At 32.8% G+C, this 26,277-nt stretch overlaps 3 protein-coding genes across 3 annotated transcripts; 1 reads left to right on the top strand and 2 right to left on the bottom strand.

Annotated features, from left to right (window-relative positions):
- Nucleotides 1-2,612: 2,612 nt before the first annotated feature.
- Nucleotides 2,613-10,192, top strand: LOC142609342 (metal tolerance protein C2). The gene is made up of 10 exons (XM_075780913.1): nt 2,613-3,363; nt 5,989-6,097; nt 6,472-6,511; nt 7,342-7,418; nt 8,445-8,533; nt 8,805-8,874; nt 9,004-9,042; nt 9,201-9,351; nt 9,489-9,578; nt 9,835-10,192. Exons 1-10 carry the CDS (start codon nt 3,006-3,008, stop codon nt 9,934-9,936), a joined length of 1,125 nt encoding a protein of 374 aa, XP_075637028.1. The 5' UTR covers nt 2,613-3,005; the 3' UTR covers nt 9,937-10,192.
- Nucleotides 10,193-12,161: 1,969 nt separating this feature from the next.
- Nucleotides 12,162-14,663, bottom strand: LOC142609942 (putative L-type lectin-domain containing receptor kinase S.5). The gene is given in 2 exon segments (XM_075781668.1): nt 12,162-12,808; nt 12,811-14,663. Coding segments are annotated over 2 exon segments (1,926 nt in total). The 5' UTR covers nt 14,441-14,663; the 3' UTR covers nt 12,162-12,512.
- A 9,161-nt stretch (nt 14,664-23,824) lies between these two features.
- On the bottom strand, nt 23,825-25,853 carry LOC142610147 (uncharacterized). Its single transcript, XM_075781874.1, has 2 exons — nt 25,503-25,853; nt 23,825-24,397 (listed from the first exon to the last, which is right to left on the bottom strand). Exons 1-2 carry the CDS (start codon nt 25,851-25,853, stop codon nt 23,825-23,827), a joined length of 924 nt encoding a protein of 307 aa, XP_075637989.1.
- Nucleotides 25,854-26,277: the final 424 nt, after the last annotated feature.

Here is a 26,277-nt window from a genome sequence, read left to right as displayed (position 1 = left end):
TTTTTAAATAGAGAAATTATCTAACTTATTTATTTATATAAAACTTTTTAAAATCTCACTTTTTTTTTCCCTGTGTAAAATTATTCCTTTACTAATTAAGAAAATGCTAATACAAAAGAGATACTAAAAACCATTTTCCATTTGTGCAAGGTCAGAATTAAAAAAAAAAAAATTATGTTTATTTAAATAAGTTGGTTTCATTGAGGAGAAATTCTATAGACAAAAAACAAAAAAAAAAAAAAAAAAAAATTCACATTTGACTGATGTGGTATCTTGTTAATGACAGGTAAAAAAGTGATGTTAGTAGTGGACTAGTGGATTAAGATAAGAACTAGTAAAAGCTTGCCAAAATAATTGTTATAAAAATTATTATGAAATTTGTTGTAGCTTTAACATTGCTCATAACCAAAATTAATTGCAAAAAATGGGAACATTTTGTTACTATTAATGAAAAATGTTAACAAGCACCAATGTTAAAAGGGTTGTCAAAAAGAATAAAAACTAATAAAAAATTGTCAAAAATGACAAAAAGCTATAAAAAGTAGATAAAAACCTATAACAAAGTTGTTAACGAGCATCATTATTTAATTAGTATTCCTTCTAATTTGAAGCAGGCACAAAGGGCAAGTGTCCTTATCTTGGGATCTGATAATGCACGTAAATGTAATGCATCATTGTACATTGTCATTTTCTGATTCTACATAGAAATAGATGTGATGACCATAAATAATAAAAAAAAAAAAAAAAAAAAACGAATGTTAGCCTAAGCAAAGGAAAAAAACACTATATTTTTATATTACATGAGTCAAAATGTGTTATGTTGAGCCAACACACTTATTGAATTGAGACATTTTGAAACAATTAGTAAATGAATCGGATTATGATTGAACTATGTATTTGAATACTATTACCTCAGTATTACCTTGAACATGACTCATTAACAAGAATTGCTACCACTATAGTCCTACCATGAAGTTAATGTTGTTCATCTCATTTGGCTTCAAGGTTCAATTCGTTACCTTTTCAACTCTCCAAAACTATTAGATTTAAAAATGTAATTTTTTTCAAAAGTTCGAAAAGAATTTCATGTCAATTAGTAAAAGAAAAGAAAAGAAAAAAACCTTTCAACAATGAAAATTATCTTATTTTGTTGGTGATGTAGGACACAATTTACTGTTTAATTATTGTAATTTATTATTTTTGGTATTTTTATGTAAAAACGTTATTTTAGATTTATGTGATTTATTTCCTTATTTTTAAGTGCATTTAATGCTTTTTAAGTCAAATTTGATTCATGATATGGTAAAATATCAATTAAGAGTTATTTTAGAATATATTTTCTTGCCTATAAAGTTTTATGGAGTCCGGTCTTTAAGTCTGTAAACGTTTTTCATAAAATTATTGAATAGAAATCAGAGAAGGTGAGGCTTTGCTCTTCTTTTGGTTTTTCAGGAACTGTGAACTTATCAAAGATTCTTCTTTGTGGCGTTCAAATTTTATATTTTCGGTTCATGATCCAATTATAATCATTGGGTCAAGGTTTATTACTTATACTTTTGGTTCTCATTTCACTTATAAATGTTGGGTCAGGGTTCTATCAAAATCTGAATTTTAGCTTTCTTGGGCAAATATTCCAATATTTTTGTTGGGTCTCAAAGCGTGTCGATTGAGGTTCGTATCAGTTGGCCTCTCATGTAAGGTTGTAAATGAATGAAGCTGTTTATGAATTATGAACAGCTTGAGTTTGGCTTGGGAAAAAACTTTTTTATGTTTATTTGTTTAGAAAATAAGTTAAGTTCAAGCCATAAGTTTATGGTTGATTATTAAATGAGTCAAGCTTAACCATAATAATATGTTCCTAAATATGGTCATGAACACAAAGACCCCATTTAATTATATATATATATATATATATATATATATATATATATATATTTTGATGAACATATATAATAATATATTTTTACATGTATACTTATCTAAAAATATATTTATATAAACTTGAAATTTGTTGGTATAAGTTCGTCAATAAATTCATATGATATTAATTTAATATTTGTAACTTATTGATGATATAAACAATTTACTCACAGTAAAAATTTATAAAGTTGTGAAGAATTAAAATATTTTAGTAATGATTTCATAATATATAAGAAGAAAATAAATAACTAAGTAGCTCGTGAATAATTTGGAGCTTGCTCAACAAAAAGATTGAACTAAACTTAAATATAAAATCTTGTTTTGCAATAAGCTTAAGCCTTAAAGTCGACTCATGTTAAAAAAAAGAGTGGAACCTAGATACTTGGGAGAGGGAGAGACCCGGTCATGGTCATGGTCATGGTCATGGTCATAGTCATAGTCATAGGAGATACATTCTCCTGTTCCAATGGCAGGCAGGCAGCTCCCTAGTCGCAGCTGATCGATCCATCATCACTCTATAATTTCCATTGATCATCGCATATCAAACGTCCACGAAACGCGAGCGTGTCTGAAAATTGAAAGCTGAAAACTCAAAATTTCTTCTTCCAGTTTCTTTTCTTTTCTTTTCTGCACTGTTTGCCACTGTCTGATTTTTTATATGATAATAATAATAATAATAATAAAAAACTCTTGCAGCACCTTTTTCTTTTTTTCTACACTCTCTCCTCCTTTACTTGACTTCGCTCGCAGTCTTCGCCGAACCATTCTCCTTCATACAATTTCATATCATATCTTATCATAATAACACAATTACACAACACAACGCTCTTACGTTCGTTTCATTTCAACTTCACAACTGGTATTTATTTATTTAAAATAAAAAATTTAAATTCTAAACATTACGAAGCTTCGAAAGAAAATCACGGTCTTGGTCTTTTTAATTCTTCAAATCAATCATTTGAAAATTCCAACGCCCTTAATAAATCACAGTTTTCCTTCTCTTCTCTTCTCTTGGTGAACTAGTTTTTCTCGTAAAAGAAAAGAAAAGAAAAGAAAATCGATTAGGGTTTTTGGGTATTGAGAAAATGGACAAGAGCGATTCGTTCACATCGGGAAAGGATTCCCAGAATTCATGGAATTCGGATTTCGGACTCGGCTCAACCGATCGGAGATTGGCGTTTTCGCGTCAAGCTTCGTTCACACAGTCGAAGCCTCTGCTCTCTCGTAGCGTCTCCAGCATAGACATTCCGCCTGGATTCGACAACTTTCCCGGTGAAACAAAAGGATCGCCGGAGAAATTCTCGGTTTCGTTGTTCTTTTCCTCCGTTTTTCGGATCCTGAGGTCTGGGAATAGGTACATGAAGAGGTTGTTCCTCATGCTTTCGCTTAATGTTGCGTATTCCACCGCGGAATTAGCTATCGGCCTCTTTACCGGGCGTGTTGGTAAGAATTTTCTTCGTTAAAATCCTTGTTTTTTCAATTCATTATAGCAATTTCTGCATGATAAGTCTGTTGGGTACTTGGATTCTATAGACTATGTGCCTATAAGCTATGAATATTATTGAGTTTAGCTGAAATTTGGTAATCCAATGCAATTGAAATTGGGTTTAAAAGTTTGTATATGTTTATGTTTTTGCTTTGACTTTATAGAATAGTCTAACAATTTTCTCAATTGTTGGCCAAAAGGGTCTATTTGGAGATACCGTTTAATTCGATCTCTGTTTGTTTCAAAATATTGATGAGATTCTAGTTCTATTGTAAGGGCTGTTTCGTGTAAACCTTCCTTAGTCTTATTTATTACTGATGTTTTCTCTATTTCCAACTTCTCAATTGTTGCTGATAACAATATTTGGAGAAACAAGAAGTTTGTCCATATATTCTCTGCAAACTGATTGGGAATGCCAAGCTAGAGTGATGGGAACTTTCACAGATGTAAGAGTGTTCTTAGAAAAAGACAAGAAATTGTAGGGTAAGCATAAGACAAAATCTGAATGGAATCCCTTGTGATTATGGCCATGACGAATTGAAGGAAGATTAATTAGCCATTTTCACTTATGGAGTTGTAATTATTAAAAAAAACCAACTAGTACATTCATACAGGTTTTGAATTTAGGTTGCAAAGCTGGTTTTCTTGGTAGAGTTAGGCTGAGTCCAATATCCGAGATATTAAAAAGAGGAGGAGAAGTGGAAGAAACCACATGCTATGTTTGAAGGAGAGGAGAGAAGAAGAGGAAGGATACCTACTGCTTTCTGTCTTTTATATTTAATAAACAGAACTATTCTTGTGCCTGACCCTTTTGATTGGACAATCTTATTAAATGGAAAATTGTGCTGGTCAATTGTTGCTATATGTAAAAGGGTAGCTCTGAAACCGTGGATCATCTTTTGTTACATTACTCTTTTGCTCATGATATTTGGTCCTTTGTTTTTATGGCTTTTGGGTTCATTGGTGTTGCCAAGGAAGGTAATTGACGTGTACTCTTGTTTGAAGGGGATGTATGGGAGGCATAGGAATAGAATCATTCCGAATGTAACTCCACATTGCCTTATGTGAACGATTCGGAGAGAATGAAACAATTGAACCTTTGAAGACAATGAGAGATCTATTATTGAGATCAAGTATATTATTTTGGTTTTTTTGAGTGTTGGATTAAGTTGAGGGAATTATGTATTCTTCAGTAGATTTCATGGATTGCTTGGATTTAGGGTGTGTTCGTTTGAGGTGAAAATAGGGAGGATGGAAAATAGAGAGAGGAAAATAGGGAGGATGGAAAACCCGGGAGAAAGTTTTCTTTCCGAGCCCACATTTTTTTTTCTTCTCAAATTGGGAGGAAAATGTGGGGAGAAAAGTGATAGAGTAGCACTTTTACAAAAATGCCCCTTCCCACTAACTCATTCATTACCACCTATTACCCTCCCACCTATGTAACAAGGGTATAATAGTCAATTTATATAAATTACATTTTTCATCATTCCCTTTTTCTCTCTATCCAAACAAAAGAGTTTTCCACTCTCCCACATTTCTACCCCTCCAACCGAACATACAAGAGGAAAAACTAAATATTTTCCATCCTCCCACTTTTTCATCCTCCCACAATTTTCCATCCTCCCATTTTTCCACTCCTCTAACCGAATGGACCCTTATGGTTGCCTGGTTCTCTCCATGGGGAGAAATTGGAGAGAACCTATGTTCAAATCCCCCCACCTCCACTTAACCGAAAAGAAGAAGAAGAACAATAACAATAACATTAATAACAAAGCCTAAGTCCCAAAATTTTGGAGTTGGCTATGGATCCTCAATAGATTAGTTAGGGTCAATCACATGTATTCTTTTCCTCCATTCTATTCTATTTAAAGTCATACACTTTGCTATTTCCTCAATTGACATGTCTTTTTTATTACTTCTACTTTCATTCATAATAGAATGACTAAATTTTATGTGGGCTGTCAACCTACTGCAGCCCTCCTTTTCCCGGCCTTGGGATGAGCTTCCCTTTTTTCTAATAAAATCTTTAATTAATAATTATTTTCTTTATTTATATAAAAAAAACTGTTCCCTTTCCTCTCCCTTGCTTTCTTATCATTTACTCTCCTCGTACCCAATAGCATTAAATTTTATATGTACTCGATCCAGTCTTAGGTCCTAAACTAGAACAAGCAGAACTATTTAGTTGGCTTTATTAGGTTTACTAAACTTTCCTAAACTGCCCCCCTGTTAGATCATAGATGTGGCTGGTCTGTTTTGTGTTATTCCAAAGAGTCCCTAAGCTTTATAAAGAGCTTGTTGCTTCAGTCATTCTGTAATGTTTTTGTTGTCTCTCAGTTTTTCTCTTTCCTTTTTCGTTACAACTGTATTAACTGTTTCTAAAGTGTTCTCTCTCTCTCTCTCTCCCTAAATTTTACATGAGATGGTAATGGTTAGGCTATTTTAAATCACCTGGGGTCAATAGAGAATTCTCTGTTGATTTTAGGTTTTGTAGTTCTCTTTCGATTTATGATTTTATCTATAAGTTTAAATGTATTTTCTATATTAATTTCCTTTTGTTTTGGTTGCTGGTGTCTTTTCAGGTTTGGTCTCTGATGCCTTTCATTTAACTTTTGGCTGTGGCCTGTTGACATTTTCATTGTTTGCAATGGCTACCTCAAGAAATAAGCCAGATGGAGTTTACACTTATGGGTGAGATAAAAAACTGTCATCATACCGAGAAAATCAACATGAATTGAACCTTTTGATTTAGCTGAATAAAGCCCTTTATTCACTCTTTTGCTTCTATTGTTATGGATGTGAGAATTTTGTTGGGTGGTTGTGTCATCTAATATATTTAGTGTTGCCTGCCAAGAACTTTTGACTATAAATTGTTGTTTTGGACCATATCTTCTTCCTCTCTTTCAGAGTTCATCCCTATTGTCCCCCTGGAATGTACATTTTGGAAATTAATCATATTATACTTAAAAAAAAAATCATATTATGTTCCAATAATGTCATTTAGACTATATATAATTGATTTGATGGAAATGAATTTAATTCACTGTAAGTCTTCTCTCTATCAGGTACAAGAGGCTAGAAGTCTTGTCTGCTTTTACAAATGCTGTAAGTATTTGACTTCACCCACTTCATTGCAGTTTTAACCATTACTGCATAATCATACCAAAAAAAAAAAAAACATTATTACATAATGATTCTTTCATAAGATTAAAATATTGAGTGCACTTGAATTGCAGTGTCTTTTTCTTTGTTTTATGTACAAATAATTGTGTGACACTGTTTTGGACACAGACTGGTTTTGCAGTATTTTATGTACCAAAGCTGCTAGTCTTAATAGTTCATGTCTATGCCATATATTGATACATGCTAAGCCTGTGATTTAAGTATGTTTGACATGACTATAATGTTATTTATAATATAGAAATATGTACTTTGGAACCACAACATCTAGGAGGAGATGGAGAAGTAATTGTCACTTAATGACAAGAAAGAAGAAATAGTTAAGAAGTGAAAATCACCTGGCTCAAATGGCTCTTCCTCCTCCACAAAATGGGTTGAGGTTGAGGTTGAGGTTGAGGTTAAGGTCACAGGTTCAAAATTCATGGTGTGTGTGTAAATTACCAATAAAAACGAAAAAAAAAAGATGGTGTTTCTGATTGCATTAGCTGAAAACAAAACCTATCTTTAGTATATAATGTAGTTCCTAAAGGTGGAGATAAAGTTGTATGCAAGCATTGCTTTAGAACATGGAAAATTGTCCAGAATGGCAACTGTAGACACATTATTTTGCTTTACCTAAAATTAAATCTCTTATAAGTAGCATGGCGTTCATAAAATGGGAATTTCTATCACAATATTAATTGATCTTTTTCTTGTTAGCTGCATTATCTGGGCTAACATGTGGACGGTTTTTGTTCTGCTGCCTGTGTAGACAGCTGTTTCTTCTGTTTATGTCATTCTCCTTAGCTGTGGAAGGACTTCATGCATTCATCCAAGATGAATCTGAGCACAAGTAAGTTGATTATGCAGACTTTGATGACCGAGATGGTCTATATTTTTTTGAGTCTTTATTGCACTGATATCTTGGTGGACCTATTTTTCTTTGTATCTTACAGTTGTATATCAGCTCATGTGCTATATGATTACCAGGTTTTGTCTATTTAGTATGTGTCCATTGTGAACTTGTGTCTCAAGATGAGATGGTCTTGCTATCTCTTGTGGCATGTTAGTTATCCATATCAGGCATGTGAGAGTCCTTGTAGTCGACTTCATTTTCTAACCAGGATATCCTCATGTAAAAAATTGTATTTGTTCTTGTTAAACATTTATGCAATATTACAAAATGAGGCCTAGCTAGCTTGTCTTAGATAGAGCTCAACTACAATCTCTTTTTACATAAATGTTGCGGTTATTCTTTTGTAAAATTGTTATCTCAACTTTGGAAAGGGGAATAACTTCTACAAAAAAAATGTGTTAGAATTACGCCAAACTAGCAATGGCGGTCATAGATCAGCTGGCATTGTCAGTCCTTTCTTTTATTTATTATTATTACTTAAATAAAGTACCACAGTAGGTAATGTGATGTAATTCGAATACTCATATTGGAAGGCCAGGGGACTGAACCCCTGAACTTATTAAGAGTTGGGGTTTACAGCCACATTAGCGTGTTTGGATGAGCTTGTTCTGCTTAAAAAATAAGCTGTACCTAGAAAAAGAGAGAGTAAAGCTCTAGAAAACTATACACAAGCCAAATAAGCCAGAAAATAAGCTCACGAAAACAGTTTAAACACTTACTGTTTTTTGGTTTGAAAAAGAAACTCTTTTAACGCTGATTTGATAAGATTACCAAACAATTGTATCTTCATCTTCAATTTGTCATTCTTTCATTTTGATTCTATTTTGATGTGATCCTATAATCCAATCCTTGCATCCTACATATTGAACCTACCTTCATTTTTCCTGTTTTCGTGTTTCTATTTATTTAGATATGATTTTTTTTTTTTTTTGGGTACATCTGCTAACCATCATCTGCTTATAGGCATTACTTGATTGTTTCTGCGGTGACAAATTTATTGGTGAACCTCATTGGTGTTTGGTTCTTCCGGAATTATGCTCGCAGAAATCTTGGTAAGTATTGCTGCAGTATAAGATTTATTTGTGAGGTTATCATGGTTCAGATATTGTTTAAGTTTTATTGGGATGCATATCTTCCCATAAGTAAGCTACATGTTTCTGTTATTACGTATTTCTGTGCTTTGTACCCCCCATTTAACTTGAAATATATTTATTTGTGTAATAATGCATTATGTTCAAGAACATGGTGCTTCACTTGCTTTTAAGTAAAGAAAACAAAAAGAAAAGGAAAAAAAGGGTTTCTTCTTATAACACTTGCTTGCAGTCTACAGAAATGCAGAAGATATGAACTACCACTCAGTTTGCCTGCATGTTCTTGCAGATTCCATTCGCAGGTATAATATGCTCTCTCTCTTGCATTATACACACATGGTTGCATGTGTGCACACACGCTTGCTCTATTCTATTTTTTTTCCCTTTTATTTATGGCCATCTTAAGTTGGTCTACTCTGCTCGTCTCTCAGTGCAGGTTTGATATTGGCGTCTTGGTTTTTGTCCCTTGGGTAATTACTTCTTCTTACTTAGTTTTTGACTGCTTTGAGAATCCCCAACCCTGCCCCTCCTTCGAAAAGATAAATCTCCCAAAGTTGGAATCTATCCCTCTTCCCTGTCTTGACCCCTTTTATATCTTTCGTAATTTCTGCTTTTCTACTTTTTTCAGGGTTCAGAATGCTGAAGTATTGTGTTTGGGACTAGTTTCAGTTGCAGTTTTTATGCTTGTTATGCCACTATTTAAAGCAACTGGAGGCATCTTGCTTCAAATGGCACCACTTAGCATTCCAACTTCAGCCTTGAGCAAATGCTGGAGACAGGTGATTCTCATTCTTTTAGATCACTGGGTTTTAGTTAAGTGCACATCCTGAAAAAAAAAAAAAAGAAAGAAAGAAAGAAAAAAAAAACAGAGGAAAAAAGACTTTTTTATTGAAGTGTCTTAATTTTTTGACATTAGATTACTACCCACGAAGACGTATCAGAGATTTCTCAAGCTCGTTTTTGGGAATTAGTCCCTGGTCACGTTGTTGGCTCTGTCTCAATACAGGTGAGTTTTTGTATATAATTGGTCTTATGGCAGTGAATTTACTGCCCTGTAGTATAGTTACTATGTTCCTTTACATTGATTTTTTTTTTGGATGAAATTGAGTAAGTTCTTAATAAAGAAAAACAAGATAAAAACAAATCAGTTTATCATTACATTGATTGTTCTTCTCACTCTGGTAGAGCATGCAATAGCATTTTATCTAAATGTTTGTAAATCTGTAATTTTGCGGTGTCATTTGTTGGATGACAACTTACAGGTGAAGAAAGAGATGGATGATCGCGCAATACTCCAATTTGTGCATGGTTTGTACCATGATCTGGGAATACAGGAATTGACTGTGCAAACTGATGATGCCTGAGATCTCTTATATTCTTTTTTGTATGATTATTTTGTTGGTCTTAGAGACATTGATTCTGGGTTATAACATTTTTGGAACATGAGATTAATTGTAGATTGGAAGTCCTTTATATGTTATTGGTTGTTGACTTGTCATAACAAATGGGTGTATCGCCAGTAAAAGGGACAGTAAATGATGACTCTTGGTAGAGATAAGTGATTCTTGTAATTGTTTTCATTTTAATTAATTGGAAAAATTAGTCAGGTTTCTCTATGAAGATTATTTTCATCTTTCTTTCATATATACGGGCTACCTTGTAGGTCTAATATTATCTCTTACTGAATTACCTTGGACTATTAAAATCCTTTAGGAAGAGGTGGAATACCTGAAGTGTGTTTGGATATAAGATGTAGAAAATGGTATCTGACATGGGATTGCCTCCATATATTGATAGAGACCAAGCTTTGAACCACCATGACTTCCCCTCCCTGTTCCCCTCTGCCCCACCTCCCTCCCACAACCTAGAGCATTCAAGTCTAATTCATTTTGTCAAAAGTGGGTTATACTTGTACTTTAAAAAAAAGATTTTAAAAGCTTTATGTAAGATTAAATAAGCTAAAATGTTAAATGAAAAAACTATTCTCATGACAATCGGACAATGATAAGACATTGGATGGGCTTTATGAGTCGTTAGTAATGCTATTTGGACTCTCTAATGTACCAAGCGCTTTCATACAAGTTAAGATAGAGGTATAAACCTTTCTTGAGCTCATATAGTCATATTCAACTGTTTATTTTGAGATATATTGATATATAGTCGAACTAGAGAAGAGCATTTATGTCATTTTTGCATAGTGTTACAGCTTAGAAACTCTTTGTAAATTTGAGGATATGCCCTTCATCTATATCATGAGTCCTATCATTCAGTGCTTGAAGGGAGTTGATTTTCAATGGTCTAAAGTAGCATAAATGGCCTTTAAGCAGATTAAAATATTGATGATGGAAGCTCCAGTTCTTGCCCTACCAAACTTTGGGAAACTTTTTATTGTGGAGTGCGATGCGATGTTTCACACACAAGAATAGGGGCTGCTCCTAGTAAGAAAGGAAGGCCAGTGTAATTTATTAGTGAGAAACTAATTGATGCTAAACGATGTTATTCAACTTATTGACTTGGTGTTTTATGCTTTAGTGCCAGCAATTAATACTACTTGGCATATCAAGAATATGTGGTCTACTCTAATCATCAAGTGTTGAGATATTTGAATTTTCAGAAGTAGTTTAATTCAAAACAGTGTGGGTTTCTTTCGGTAGAAGAGTTTAATTTCTTAACAAAATACAAGAGTGGTGATTATAAATACCATCTTTTGAGTTATTGGAGATAGCATTTTCTTATCCACCTTATGAAATTTTATATTTGAATATTCTTGAGCTCTTTGAAACTATAGATTGCTGTTTGAATTGTCCTAAATTCAATCCTATTATCTCTCTTTTCTTTAGTTTTGTTTGTTCCCGGAATTTCTTTGTAAGCTCTTCTACTCCAGATCTAAACTCTCCCCATTACATTGCCTTCCTGAGCCTATTTTCCCTGTGTGAGAAGAACAAGTTCGATTTATCAATGTCTGTACATATTCAGGGATTTCAGGATATGACCATCAATATCTTAATCGCTATAAATTTTACTTGATGCGTTTTCTTTTTAAATTCCGGAAATTCTAGAGAATGTAGGGTGAATCGTTTTCCATTGGGTGGCTGAATGGAGCCTTCTAGTACCATGGTAGATGCTCTGGTTGTTGTGTACTTCTGTTGTGAGTGTTTAATAGATTATTTAGGACCAGCGTCATTACCCTGTAGTTACAAAGTGGATTCTTAATTGGAAATAAACGTTTGAAGGACAGATTTAACAAATTATCTCAACACTTGTTTTGTACATCGTCGGTACATATCACCCCCATTTGGCCATTTCATGTTTTTAATTGAGGGATCAATAATTGTGACATTGTGTGTGTATCGTGCGTGTAATTGTGGACGTTGCAAAAACGAGTGTGAAATAATGTTTTTCTTTTGGACTAATGTTTAGCAGCGTCGTTACTCATTACACTGTTGTTACTAGTACGCTCTTTCGTCAGGGGAAACTTATTTTATTTATTTAGATACTTTAGGACAACAAGGTGTTGCCATAAACATGGCATCTTACAAGAGTATGACACTAGAACAAGAAAGTAAGCCACTTATGATCTACATGTTCAGTTTCCAAGAGGTCTACAATCCTCACTGCGAGTACATTAAAATATTAAATTACATTTTCGTTTTTCTTACAAGGGTGAGATGGATACAAATCTAAATTTTCCTTCGTAAGAAGAACTTGACAGTGCCATTATATTACAACCTTCTTCACATCCTAATTTACATTCCTTTTACATGAAATCTGGGACCGATATGTACAGGGCCGAAAAAGATTCTGTACTATTTTGATGCAATCGCTTTTTTTTTTTTTGCCATTGAAACTAATGCTGTATAGACAGGTCATCAAACATCTGCAAATAAAAAAAATAGGCGCTTTAAGTAGACATTTTTCTTAATCTAGCATTTGAAAAGATTCATCTCCCTGAGAGTTCTGTGAAAGGGGAAAGTTGGCTTTTAGAGAGAGAGTTTCCCGAGTCCTCTTTGAATGAAAGAGGCATGGCAGGCCACACGAAAGCAGGTCTTTCCATGGGCACTAGCGGTGGAGGCACTTCCCTTGTAAGTACCTGTAAAATGGTTTTCATGGAGGGTCTCTGGTGTGGATTTGGATGACAACAGGCCAATGCCAAAACAAGCATGCATGACATTCCTTCCTCATCAAATTCCTTGTTCAATCTTAAATCAACAGCATCAAGCATCCTTCCTTTCTTGTGATGCTGCTGTTGTAGTCGTTCTCTTCAATCTGATTTCCAGGCTTCCTTCCACAGAGAACTTCTAATACAAGAACACCAAATGAATAGACATCTGTTTCAACTGTTGCCCTACTAATAAGAAAAGTTTCTGGAGCCATATATCCTGGTGTTCCTGCAATCTCTATTGTTGAGTGGTGAGTTTTTCCCCTTTGTTGAATAGTACGGGCTAGTCCGAAATCTCCAAGCCTGGCGTTGAACTCTGAGTCTAACATAATATTGCTGGCTTTTATGTCTCGATGAAGCACTGTCTTTTCACATCCATTATGAAGATAATCTAGTGCCTCAGCTACTCCATGAATTATGATGTGCCTTTTCTCCCAGGTGAGTGTTGGTTCCTCCATGCCTAGTTTCTCATCATCGAATATAAACTTGTCAAGGCTACCATTAGGCATGAACTCATAAACAAGAAAGAGCTCACGCCTTTCATAGCACCATCCGATCAATCTCACAAGATTCTTGTGATGGAGGCTGCCGATGGTTGTGACTTCTGCTATAAATTCTTGCTTGCCTTGACTTGAATTCTTTGAATTTCTCTTGATAGCTACCTCCTTATTTGCCAATAGTCCCTTATAGACTGTTCCAAAACCGCCTTTTCCAAGCTTGTTCTTGTGGTTGAAGTTGGCTGTTGCTTTTCTCAGCTCTTTCAGTTTGAATTTCTGCGGAGCCATAGAGGACCCTTTGATCTGGTCTTCTAGCCCTGGATAAGGATCATCTGCATACAGAACCTGTTTCCTCTGCCAATACAAGTAAAAGACAATCCCACTTAACACAAGCACTGCAGCTGATACTGTGATCCATAACCACAAGAACTCTAAATCATCATCACCATCATCAATATCCGAACCATAGAATTCCCATGATCTTATGCAGTTGAGTTCGGTGCCATTGCTTGTTGAAGCTGAGAATCCCACAAAAACCTCCTCCAGAAGATAATGGGAGAAATTAAAAGGCAGAGAAAATACTAGCTTGGAAGCAACATACACAGTCATATTTTTGCCATCATACTGAACCGTTGCCGTTATATCAGAGTCCGAGGAAAGATTGATACCAAGGTTGGTTAAAGAGACTTGTTTGATTGAGTAGATGCTATTCACATCCAAGCCAACATGGTTGTCGTCAATATCTTCTTGATAGCTCTTTCTTGTGTCAAATTCAACTGCCATCACATTTGCTTGAGAGGATCCATTTGTGCTTGCGTTTACAATCCCAAGCCATTGACCTTCGCTGTTTTGTGGAAGTGTGGCGTCTGCAGCTAATATGAAGCTCAAGCCTTCGCCTCCTGGAGGTGTCCTAGGACTGATTCTAAGTACAAAGGTGGTATTGAAATTTGCTGTCAAACCTTTGCTCTTGCTCCATAATCTGAATGGCTCCTTGTAAAAGGCACGCCCAGAATAATTTGCAATAGAAGCTCCACTAGCATCTGGTGTAACTTGAATAGCATCCAACTGAATACTTGAATTTATCATAATCAGTTGAGAACCATTTTCATTTTTAAACGCTGGATATTTAAAAGTAAAGCACCCTACTTGAGTGAGAGTTCCACCCAAGAGGACTAATAGAAAAAGGGACTTGACAACCTGTGAAAAGCACATTCTACCCACAGAGAATACACAGATATGGTCTTAATCAATGGAAAAAGGCAGAAGGGTCTTAATACAAATATTAGGATTTCAATTTCTGGTAAGGTTCAATTATTTAGATGAACGAAGGCAAAGTTAAGATTTTATGGAACACACATGTTGCTCACGGACAAATATATAAGGTTTCTTGGTTCTACTCTATCTGACTTTCAAAGGAGTGAAATTTCCCTGAACTTTCTACGATAACTCCATTTTATTGTTGTTCAACTTCAAATGGTAGTATTCAAATAACATGGAATCATGGAAGTGGTCATTAATACTATAGAGGGGTGGGTAATGGTTAATTTGTTATTAAAATCTTGATTGATTTTTTAAAAGAATTAAAATCCTGATTTAGATTTAAAATAATAGGATTTTAATATTTAAATATCATAAGGGTCCGTTTGGTAGGAGTGAAATAGGGAATAGAAAATAAATGAGAGAAAAGTGATTTTGAGGTTGTTTGGTTGGGGTGAAAAGTTGGAAGGATTTTGATAGGATCTCCTCAGGCATATTAAAAAGTTTTCTCTCCAATTTGGAGAGAAAATACAGGTACTGTCAAGTTACGTTTTTGCCTCCTTTTTACTCTTTACATTGGACAACTGATCTCTCTCTTTCCATTTTTTCTCTTGTTCTTTCTCTCATTCTTTCGTCTTTTTATGATTGTTCTTTTCCAATTATCATGTTCTCTCTCTTTTTAATACCAATTAAAATTTTTTTTTCTTTTAACGTTGTAACTTTTTTCTTCCTTGTTCGTTTTTTTTTTCTTCTTTTTTCGTCGGTTCAGTACCCATCTCATCTCTGTGCTCTTTTTTGCCCCATCGTGTTATGAAAAAAATATAATAAATATAATAATAAAGAAAAAAAATTATAATAGGTATAATGTTTTGATTTTTGTTTCTAAAAAAAGTTTTAATTTTTATAAAATGTCATTTTATTAATTTTAATTGATATATTAGTAATATTTTACTACAAAGATGTATTACAAACATGTATTACAAAATGAAATGTATTACAAAATGGTATAAATGTCATTTTATAATGCTTAAGCTAAATTTTTCTACACTAAACATGTATTACAAAATGGTATGCGTTAAACATATCAGTTTTAAATAGTTTTTATTTTTTATAATAGTATTCTTGATTTAGAAAAGAAAAATATAATAATCTAAAAGCATATTGCCACATGACTATTGTGCCTCATTTGTTTAGTTACGTTTTATACATTTTCTAGTGCCTGGTACAATATATATGTATTTTGTTGATAACAAATTTTGCATTTAATATTTTTATGCATTCAAATGAAGCACATTTTTTTGTGATTAATGGGAAACAAATACAACAGAGTGTTTGATTTTTTCTCTATAAATTGAGAAAATAATTTTCAGAATGTTACATACTCAACATACCAATACAAATAAACTCAGAATGTTACAACGAAACTATATGAGAACAATGTGAACAGAGCTTATCAAGTTATCATCAAATTTTCAAGGAGAGTAATGTGACTATTATACCCAGGAAGAATGAGTCCTTTTGATTGTCTACAAGTTTGCTTTTTTCTTCCAAGTTTTTGTTTGTGAAGAATTGGCTAGTCCGACTATTCTCAACAAGCTAGATTAATTTTTCTATCTGATAAGTGCAATTAAATCCATCTCATTATCTCAAGTACACTCAATTTTCTTTCTTCTAGAAAATGATTGCGTTCTAAAATAAAAAAATCTAATAAAATAAATTAAAAAAAGGTCAGAGATGAAGTATTTTTTCAAGTAATTCAAACATGCAGAGTCATTTGCAGGTAAGGACTATAGAGATTCCATTGGAATTAGTCATTCAAGCTTCTAGATTTCTATTTTATTTAGTTGATCATCTGGAAAATGATTATTTTCCATGCACGCGGGGTTTTGAGAATGTGATTATTCTTTGTTGATTGTTTATTTATTGAAAGTACAGAAATGAAAGAAAAAATAAAAGGAAAACAGATGATGAGAGAGAAAATAGAATGGAATTCAACAAAAAAAAACAAGAAATGGGTAGCAGTTGCATTTTTCCAAGAAACTTCCCATTTTGAATAGTTGACAAGTTTAGTATCTATTCTGCAATGGAAAACTAATACCATGGGCTGGATTGTGACTAGACCCAATGACCATTAACCTCTTAGTACTATCTTGAAAGTGATTAGAACCAATTTAAAATACGCGTTTGTATGAATTTGGATATTTTTTGCTGGTTGTTTAATTATTGCAAGTACTATTAAAGAAAGGAAAATTATTATTATATTTGTTTTGGGGTGTGGGACCACCAAAAAAAACTCAAAAGAGTTCAAAATTTGACATTTTCTTTGGTTTGATGAACGCTTGAACTTATTTATTTATTTATTATCCTAATAGATCTTGATTAATTTTTCTGTATATTAAACTCTTTTTTTTATAATTTGATAGTTACAACTTTACAACAGTCAACAAAAGAGGAGAGACTTGATAATTTGATAGTTACAACGTTGAGCTATAAACACTTTTTTAAATTTTTTTTTTTTTTTTTATGATCATAATGAATGTTGATTAATTTTCAAATGAATTAATTTTTTATTTTTATAATTCAATAATTACAATGAGAGGGTAGATTCAAATTTTGAATATCTCAATTGGAAATATAAAAAAGTAGCAACAAGTTGAGCTATAAGATTCTAAACCAAGTGAATTAAGCTCAAATACACATTTGATTGCCTTTTCTTTTCATTTGAATATAACCTAGTTTTAGTTTAAATGGATTTTTTCCCCAAACAAATTAATGATCAAACAATATTATTCCACATACTCGCATTAGATAATTTCTATTATGAGCATCACATGCAGGCATCTGAAATCCAAAGAATAGATCATATATTTTGAATCAAATGCTTACTAAAAATCTTATTATAGGAGTAATGTCATATTAAATTGTGAAATACGTATGTTCTAACTAGAAGTAGCAAATAGGTTAGGTTAGTTAGGTTAATCGAGTTTGGGTAAAAAACGGATAAGAAACAGATTGGGTCAATTACTCATATTTTTTTTTCACATGATTTTATTTTCACATGTAATTGCTACTTAATAAGTCATGCAACAAATTACTTTGTGTGAAATGCATTAATTTGGTTTCACCCATGTCAAGAAATAGCTCAGATAAAAAATTGATATTTGTTCATTAATAATAAAATTATACAAATCCTAACATTGCTAACCAAAACAAAACAGCATAAACACAAATGATTTTAGTCTACCACTAGAAAATTTAATTAAAAACACACATTCCATTTCCATACAACATCAGCATCACAAAACAGAAAACATAATCACAAATGCCCTATTGGATAAGCTAATTTGCTAAAGAATAAAAACATATAAAAAATTTACAATTTTGAAAACTTATTTCATAATTCAATATCTTGAAAAATAATCTAATAGTTGTGTTTAATTTTAGATGCATGGTGGTTGATAGTTTGATTCAATTTGGGAATATACATCAATGTTGATTATTTACTTATTCATACATGATTTTATTTATTTATGAATATCATGTTATTCTTAAGCAATTCACAGTTTAAGAAATATCATCTTTTATTCTGAAAGTCATTTATTCAACTTATTATTTATTATTCGTTTTATCTTAGAAAACCAAAAAGAATTAATATGAAAACCCCGTCCTTGAGTTCTCTGAAGGTTGTAAAGACTGAAGACCATTATACTAATCAATTTGCGGCAATCATGCCGGTTTGCATATAAAGGATGGAATTGGCGAATGACTCATCGCCATGAACCCCATAACAAAGTCCATCCCTTTACAACTTAATCACGTAGTCACACGGCAAACTCTGATTGTCATAACTCATTTGATTCAAATTGGTCTTAGGATGAGTACAGGTAAGAATCAAACACTAAATAGGGACGTTACTATGGCTGCAAATTGGTCTCTTTCACCATGTATGAATAAAGGATATGAATGAGTTCTAGAAAAATGATACTAGGCCACGAATGATTGATTGTTAATTAAGAGCAATCGTAAGGGTTTGTAATGCCAAGGAAGACTATATCATTTGCTCACTCAAATAACATGGAATCGTGGAAGTGGTCACAAATCACAATAATACTCTGAAGGGGTGGGTAATGGTTAATCTTGATTTATATTTAAAATAATATAATTTTAAGATTCAAATAGCTTAAAACAATTCACATCTTAAGTAAAATTTAAAATTTGTAGGATTTAAGATCCTTTTTTTTTTATACAAAAAAAAGGTGTAAATAAGATCCTTCGTTAAATTGTGGGATTTTGTAGGATTCTGATATTTCTACATTAATTTATAATTTATAAAGGATTTAAAGGTGTAATAAGTAATAACTACTCTAAGATGGTGCTTGGTATGGGGGAATCATATTACCCCTGACATCCAGATTCCTTAAAATGTGATTTCTTGCAATTTGGATGCCTTGGAATGTAACTATTTCTATGTTTGGTTTATTCATAAGAACCTTAAAGGATTATTTATTTTTCCCATACTATCCTTAGATTTATAAACCCAATATCAATTAAAAAAAAAACATTTTCCTCCAAATAAAAATAACAAACAAAATATAAACTATAAATTATGACAAATTCATTAAAACTATAATTTAACATTTCAAAATTACACGTTTAATACAGAAATAACTATTTAAATTCTTGTTCTTTATGAAAAATCATAACATCATGTTTTGTTAATAAATATAAAAATTTATTTTAGCAAATAAATAACCAATCCAAATTGAAGATATAATTATTTTATTTTATTTTTACATTTATGTTATTGTGGTGGGAAGAGATAAAAATAAAGGAATAGATATTGATGATTTTTTTATTTATGTTTTATCTCCAATTTTTTTTTTGATAAGTATGTTTTATCTTCATTGGTTAAATGATAAGTGAAAACTAATAAAATTGTCAATTTATAACCGATGTAATTTTTTTGAGCTTGGGAATCTAGATACCAACCTGTTTCAAAGAGAATTCATATTCCTAAAAGAAGGGGGTTAATTGGGAAACCATTCTTGACATTTGATTTCCTTGTTTGATTTATAACCAAACATAAAAATCTTTTAACATTTTCAGGAATTCTAAAATATTACTCCATACCGAATATCAAATGTTTTAAATTTATTATAGGCAAGAAACAAGGACCACAACATTTCTAGGAATGGGTGTTTACAAATAAAATAAAATATAATAAAAAGTCTGACATTTCTATTACTAATATGACATTAAATGTATTTCAATGATTATCTCTAAAATGCTGTAGAATGCAAGGAATTTAATAATTATAACTAACAAGCATGGATGACAGTGTCAATATAAAAATGAAATTAAACATAAAGGGTCACAATCAAAATTTTGAAACATATATAATAATAAAAAAAAAAAACCCACAAACGCAAAGGGCCACATGACTATTGTGCTACATCTTCTAGTATTTGGTACAATAAATATGTACTTTGTTGCGAACAAATTTTGCATTTTATGCATTCGATTTTTTTTTTTTTTTTGTGTGTGGTTAATGGGAAACAAATCCAAGAGAGTGTTGAATAATTTTTGCTTTATAAATTGGAAAAATAGGATCTAGAATGTTACATATTCAATAGATCAATACAAATAAACTCCACATTACAAAAACTCTCCCACTTTTCTCTCTCTATCCCTCTCTCCTCTACCGATCGACTATTGACCTCTTTTTTGTTTGTTTCAAATTACTTATTTTGCTCAAATAGGAGTCCTTTTCCTACATCATTTTTTAGTAGAATCGAAGTTTAAACTTTATTTTTCCATTTGAGACAACTAAAATAACCCAAAAAATAGAAAATGTTTTTCTATTTATGATATGTTTTTGTGAATGAAACAAACAAAAAAGAAACATTTTCTAACTTATTTTCAAGTTGCAATCAAACGTGGAACAAAAAAGTAAAAACAGTAAGTGGCCCTTTTGTTAGCTGTCAATTTTTAATCAGTATTAATGAGTTGTCTGTGTCACTTGTTACTTTAGTTTGAAACTATGAATAGCATTCTGTTTTCTCACTCATCTGCAAATTGCAATTTTGTTTGTTATAGGCACCTGATTTAGAAAATTTTCTTTGTAAATTTTATCGTCCTGGGCACTGTTACTAATTTGAATATAATATAGATCAAATTGAAGGAGTCTAGATATTTTTCTTTAGAGTAAATTTCACAAACACATCCCTGAAGTTTGAACTAATGCCAATCAAGTCCATAACATTTAAAAACTTACCATCTCAGTCCAATAACCTCAAATGGTTGTAACGCCGTTCTTATTATTTTTTTAGTTTTTTTTTTCTTTCTTTTGAGTTCTTTCTTCTTTCTTTTGAGTTCTTTCTTCCTCTAATCCTCTCTATCTTTCTCTCTCTCTCTCTCTCTCTCTCTCTCTCTATTCCTCTAACCCTCTCGCCTTTTTCCCAGATTTCTATTTTCTCTTTCTTCCTCTGACCATCTCATTTCATAACCTCTGACTGTCTTGTCTCTCTCTTCGTCTTTTCGGTGGCGTCCTGGTGGTGGGTTCGCTGATCTCTCTTCTCTATTCTTTATTTTCGGTGGCGCCGTGGTGGTTGGTTTTGGTTTGGATCGTTGGTTCTGGGTTTATTGTGGGGTGGTTGGTGGTGGATTATCACAAAGCCATAAAGAAGAGATGTGATGAAGATGTTGTGGGTTTGACAAGTTTGTGAATTTTTGTTGATAATAGTGGTCTTTGGTCTCTTGTTTCTGGGTTTGTGGATGGGTATATTAGGGGTGAGTTTGGTTGGGCTTTTTGTTTGAAAAAGTGCATAATGAAAAAGTTGAGTTTTCAAAAAGTGCATAATGAGAAAGTGATTTTTCAAAAAGCCGAGTGTTTGGTAAAAGCTGTTAAAAAGTGTTTTTTTGAAAAAGCTGAGTGTTTGGCTAGCACTTATAAAAGTTGTAGTTTGAGGGATAAATTACCAAAAAGGACAATGTATATATAAGGGAGTTTATTTCATACTTAAATCAACTACTTCATATACTTACTAAATAATAATAATGATAATAATAATAATAATAATAACAATAATAATAAATATATATTATTGGTATTATTTTAATAATGTTTGGGAAATTATTCTTTTTAAGTGTCATAATTATTTGTTATTACCATTAATGACTTCTTATTAATATTAATTAAATCTAAATAATTTACATCATCATGAAGCACAAAATGAAAATGTAAAAAGATGATAAAATATACACCAATAATCCAAGTTTAAATTGTACTACATAAAAATGTAAAAAGATATAAAATACACATCAATAACCCAAGTTTAAATTATACAACACAAAAATGTAAAAAAGATGATAAAATACATACCAATAACCCAAGTTTAAATTGTACTACATGATATTATTAAAAAAAAAAAAACTACTAATTATTATCCCCTCAAATAGAATTAGCAATGGAATCACGAAGAACCACCATCGCAGGGTCTGTTAAAGATCTTAAGTTCTGCTCATAACTGCTACCTGCTTCACTATTATGTTCTCTTCTAGAAATTGAATCTTGATTGGCGTTTATGAACTCCCTATCATCCCTATCATTTACTCTAACAAAATTATGAAGAGCCATAGTAGCAGATACAATAAGTATTTGGATATGGAATGGAAAAGATGGCATGCTTCTGATAATTCTCTATTTATTCTTTCACACACCAAAAGTGCGCTCAATCATACATCGAAGAGATGAGTGAGCATGATTAAATTTTTCATGTCTAGTTCTAGGGCTTCCACCTCTCCTTCGAAAGTCCTGAAGATGGTATGATATCCCTTTGTATGGTGCCAAATAGCCTTTCATCATTGGGTATCCAGAATCAACTACATAATATTTCCCTAGAAAAAAAAAATTCAATTGTATTAACACACACACAATATGTCATTATAATGAACAATTGATAAACCAATTACAAACCTGGTGGTGGGTGCGGAAAGTTGTTACTTTGTTTACGAATAATATTAAGAAAAATGCGGGTGTCGTGTGCTGCACCTTCCTATCCAGGCAAAACAAATGTGAATAACATATCAAAGTCATATGCAGCCATCACATTTTGGGTTAGATATCCCTTTCTTCCAAAGTATGGAATGGACTTCTCAGTAGGTACAATCGCTATCACATGTGTGCCATCAATCGCACTGATGCAATCCTAATAAAAACATTAATAGTTTTTAGATCCACATGCATTGTATTATCTTATAGACAATAACACTTATTCAAATATACAATAGTACGCATACTTTGAAAGGTGGCCAATAAATTGGATGGTCTTGTATTTTGGTTGGAACTTCACTAAAAGTTGGATCCGAAGGCTTTACATATGCAGCTGCAAAGCGAGCACCCAACAGAGTGATCATTTTCTCAAAATGTCTACTTATGGTTTCACCCGAATGCTGAAATATTTCTTGAACCATTTGGTTACATGTTCCATGACCAAGTATCACTAAACAGATTGCCATTGACTCTTCTAACCTTATATTCCTTGAATGTTGAAGTCTATAGTCATGTTGTAAAACTTGACACAAATTATGAAACACCTCCTTTTTCATTCTAAACATATTGTAACACAAATTTTCATTACCTTCCATACAGCGTCTCACCCAATCCCACCCTGTTTGTTCAGAATCATAACAAGGAGTCTTATTAATGTACTTATTGAAATACGTCACAATTGCTTCACAAGTAACTGCCACAAGCTGGTAAAACTCTTCGTCAGAATCGTCATTACTATCATCATCATCAGAATCACTGTCACTGTCATCATCACTGTCACTACTCTCACCATCATCATTATCATCATTGTTATCACCATCATTATTATTGTCCGCACCATCATTATTTTTGTCAGCATTGTTATAATCACCACCATCATGATCATCACAGTAATTTCTATAATCCCCATCCATTAATAGTTCCATAAAATGGCCACTCTCATGAGTACCATTATAATCATCCATATTGGTTTAAGCTACACAACAAAGTAACAAATACTCAATCAAGACAATTCAGAACATACCAAGACAATTCAGAACATCAAGTACATAACACTGTACTGAAAATTTCAAATGTGTTTACATTACACATATATTAGTCCAAAGCTAATACTAAATATCACATAACTTAGTTTAAAGTTAATACAACATAGCTAATACAACATAATTAATACAACATAGCTAACTTAGTTTAAAGTTAAAACAACATAGCTAATACAACATAGTTAATACAACATAGCTAACTTAGTTTAAAGTTAATACAACATAGTTAGTACCACATAAGGTTGGTCACTTCTTTTGGTTATAAATCATTCCTTGTAGCCACTCCAGCTGTGACTCTGGGTCCTTGAAAGGTAGGAACATCTCCCTACGTGACCTTTTTAGTAAGATATAGGAAGCTTGAACCACAAATGTACTTTCCACTCCAGGAAGTGCTCTCACAATCGCCATGACATTATCAATTGAACTTGGTGACTCTTGAGAAGTACCTTCAAACCTATTCTGACATACAGTTATTAATTGACTAATACGATTGTCCATCATTGCAGCTCCTCCTATCTTCTTCTTTTTCTTTTGTGAGGGTATTGATTCACTAGTTTGCTTTTGTTCTGAACTACGTGATTGACTAGCATGTCCTTGCTGCAAACTATCAATGTCTAAACTCATGTCACATTGGTTATCCTTAAATTCGGAGCTACCATCTGAATCACCAGCACCCTCTTCTGGCATTGTTGGAGGTAATGTATTTGAAGAAGGGGTCCATGCAGCTACCCCAGTTGCTGCAACATCCCTAAACATTATCTCAAGTTGTTCTAGATTCTGTGGACCTTTCTCTCGAAATTTTTTAGCTTTGGGTAAATCCTACAAAATGTAATTGTAATTTCACTCATATAACAATAATATATAAAAAAAACTATCTCCAACTAACTACTGTTAAGGACATAACTACTGTTAATGACATATTTTATGTAGTTGGCTAATCCTTTGACAAAACACACTTTACTTGTATTTGGGTAGATCTAGGATGTGTTTAATACTTCAAAGAACATGTTGTTCAAGTCTAGTATTAAAGCCATGAAGATTAGACCAAGAAACAAGTGAAGAAAAGGTGTTTACTATTGCTGGACACTTGCTGGACACCTGTTGGACAGCTGCTCGACAGATAGCTATCTATCGAGATTTAATGAGGCTCGACAGATGCTATCTATTGAGGCTATCTATCGAGGTTACAAAAATAAAAAATTTCAGATCTAATTTTTGGGCCAAGCTTTTGTATTTGTGTAGGGTTTCTTTTCTCACAACCTTAGGCATATATAAGACTTATTTTAGAGGCTGTCACATAAGAGAATACAAGGAGAACATATGCAAAAGGTGACCGAAGCCTTATTCTCTCAGAAAGAAGTTACTGCGTCTTTGCGCCTTAGGGTTTTGTAACCAAGTGTTTCTTGATCTTTATTGTTGATGAAGTAAAGAACTTTGCAGCCAACATTCTTCTTTCTCAAGTTGGTGAGTGAGTCACGTACTGGGATTCGTGCAAAGGAGTGAGTCACGTACTGGGATCCGTGCATCAAAGGGTGGCGTTCATATATTGAAGAGTTCAGAGGTTCTGAAGTGGTAGAAAGTTTCTGCTGTGAGTTCATCTACGGGGATTGTAGAGTCTATGGACAAAGGTTTTGTACTAGATCTGAAACTTTTCTTTACTATAGTGAATTGCTTTTCGAGAAGGTTTCCCCCCAGGTTTTTTACTGTGAAACTGGTTGGTTTCATTGGTTTTCCTGGGTCATCATATCTTGTCTTATTTATTTTTCCGCTGCACTTAGTTTTGACATGATATTGATGTTTGTTTGTTTTAACAAGTTTTATGCATAATAAATCTAATTAACAACTTGGGTCTAAAACTTGTTAAACCTATCAACCGGGGTCTAAATTTCCCAACAACTACATATTAATAAAATACTCAACTCACCTTTAACTTCAGGTCCCACCAATAATCAGGAGCAGCAATCGTTCCCTTCACTGCATCCCAACCTAAACCTGTGTCAAGATTCCTCAATTTTTCCCAACCTCTCCAATCACCTTTTAATACATCCCACCTACTTTTTAATTGGTCCTTATCATAGTTTTGACCGATCTCATCACAAAATTTGGTCACCAAATTGAACCAACCTTTGGTACTAAAGCTAGCACCTTTTGTTCTATTCTCGGCTTGAATTTGTTCCACACAAAGGTTACAAAAAGTAGTTGTCCACGTTGGATTAATAGCCCAATTTGCTCTAGCCTTTTTTACCTCAGGGTTGGAAGTGGTCTTTTTACCCATCTATAAAGTTAACTAACCATAAGAAATGCAAAAAATAGAATACATAATATTCCAATTTAGTGAACTAGTTACAAACATGATCTAATAAATCCAGAAAAAATTTTTTTTGCCTAGTCTGAGCATTAAAATAGAAAGGGCTAGAGAGGAATCTCATCATGTTACAACTCACAAGAGCACCGTTTGTACACTCACTAGTCAGTAAACACAGCCAGAAAATTGCTGCCATAAAAGGTGGGAAGAACACACTAAAACCTTTGTCTGAAACCCAATCTTATCTCCTCCATAATTCTAGGCTAAAGTTATGCCAAACCATAACAATCCATTTCATTTAAATTGGGTTTCTTTACCAAACCTACAAGAGTAACTCTTCTACTTCTGTGGACCTTAATTTTTATTTATTTATTTATTTTAAGTAAAGGATAAT

Source organism: Castanea sativa, chromosome 9 (genome assembly GCF_040712315.1).
Source record: "Castanea sativa cultivar Marrone di Chiusa Pesio chromosome 9, ASM4071231v1".
NCBI lineage: Eukaryota > Viridiplantae > Streptophyta > Magnoliopsida > Fagales > Fagaceae > Castanea > Castanea sativa.
Note: the sequence above shows the minus strand (reverse complement) of the source record. Positions and strands in the feature narration are given on the sequence as shown.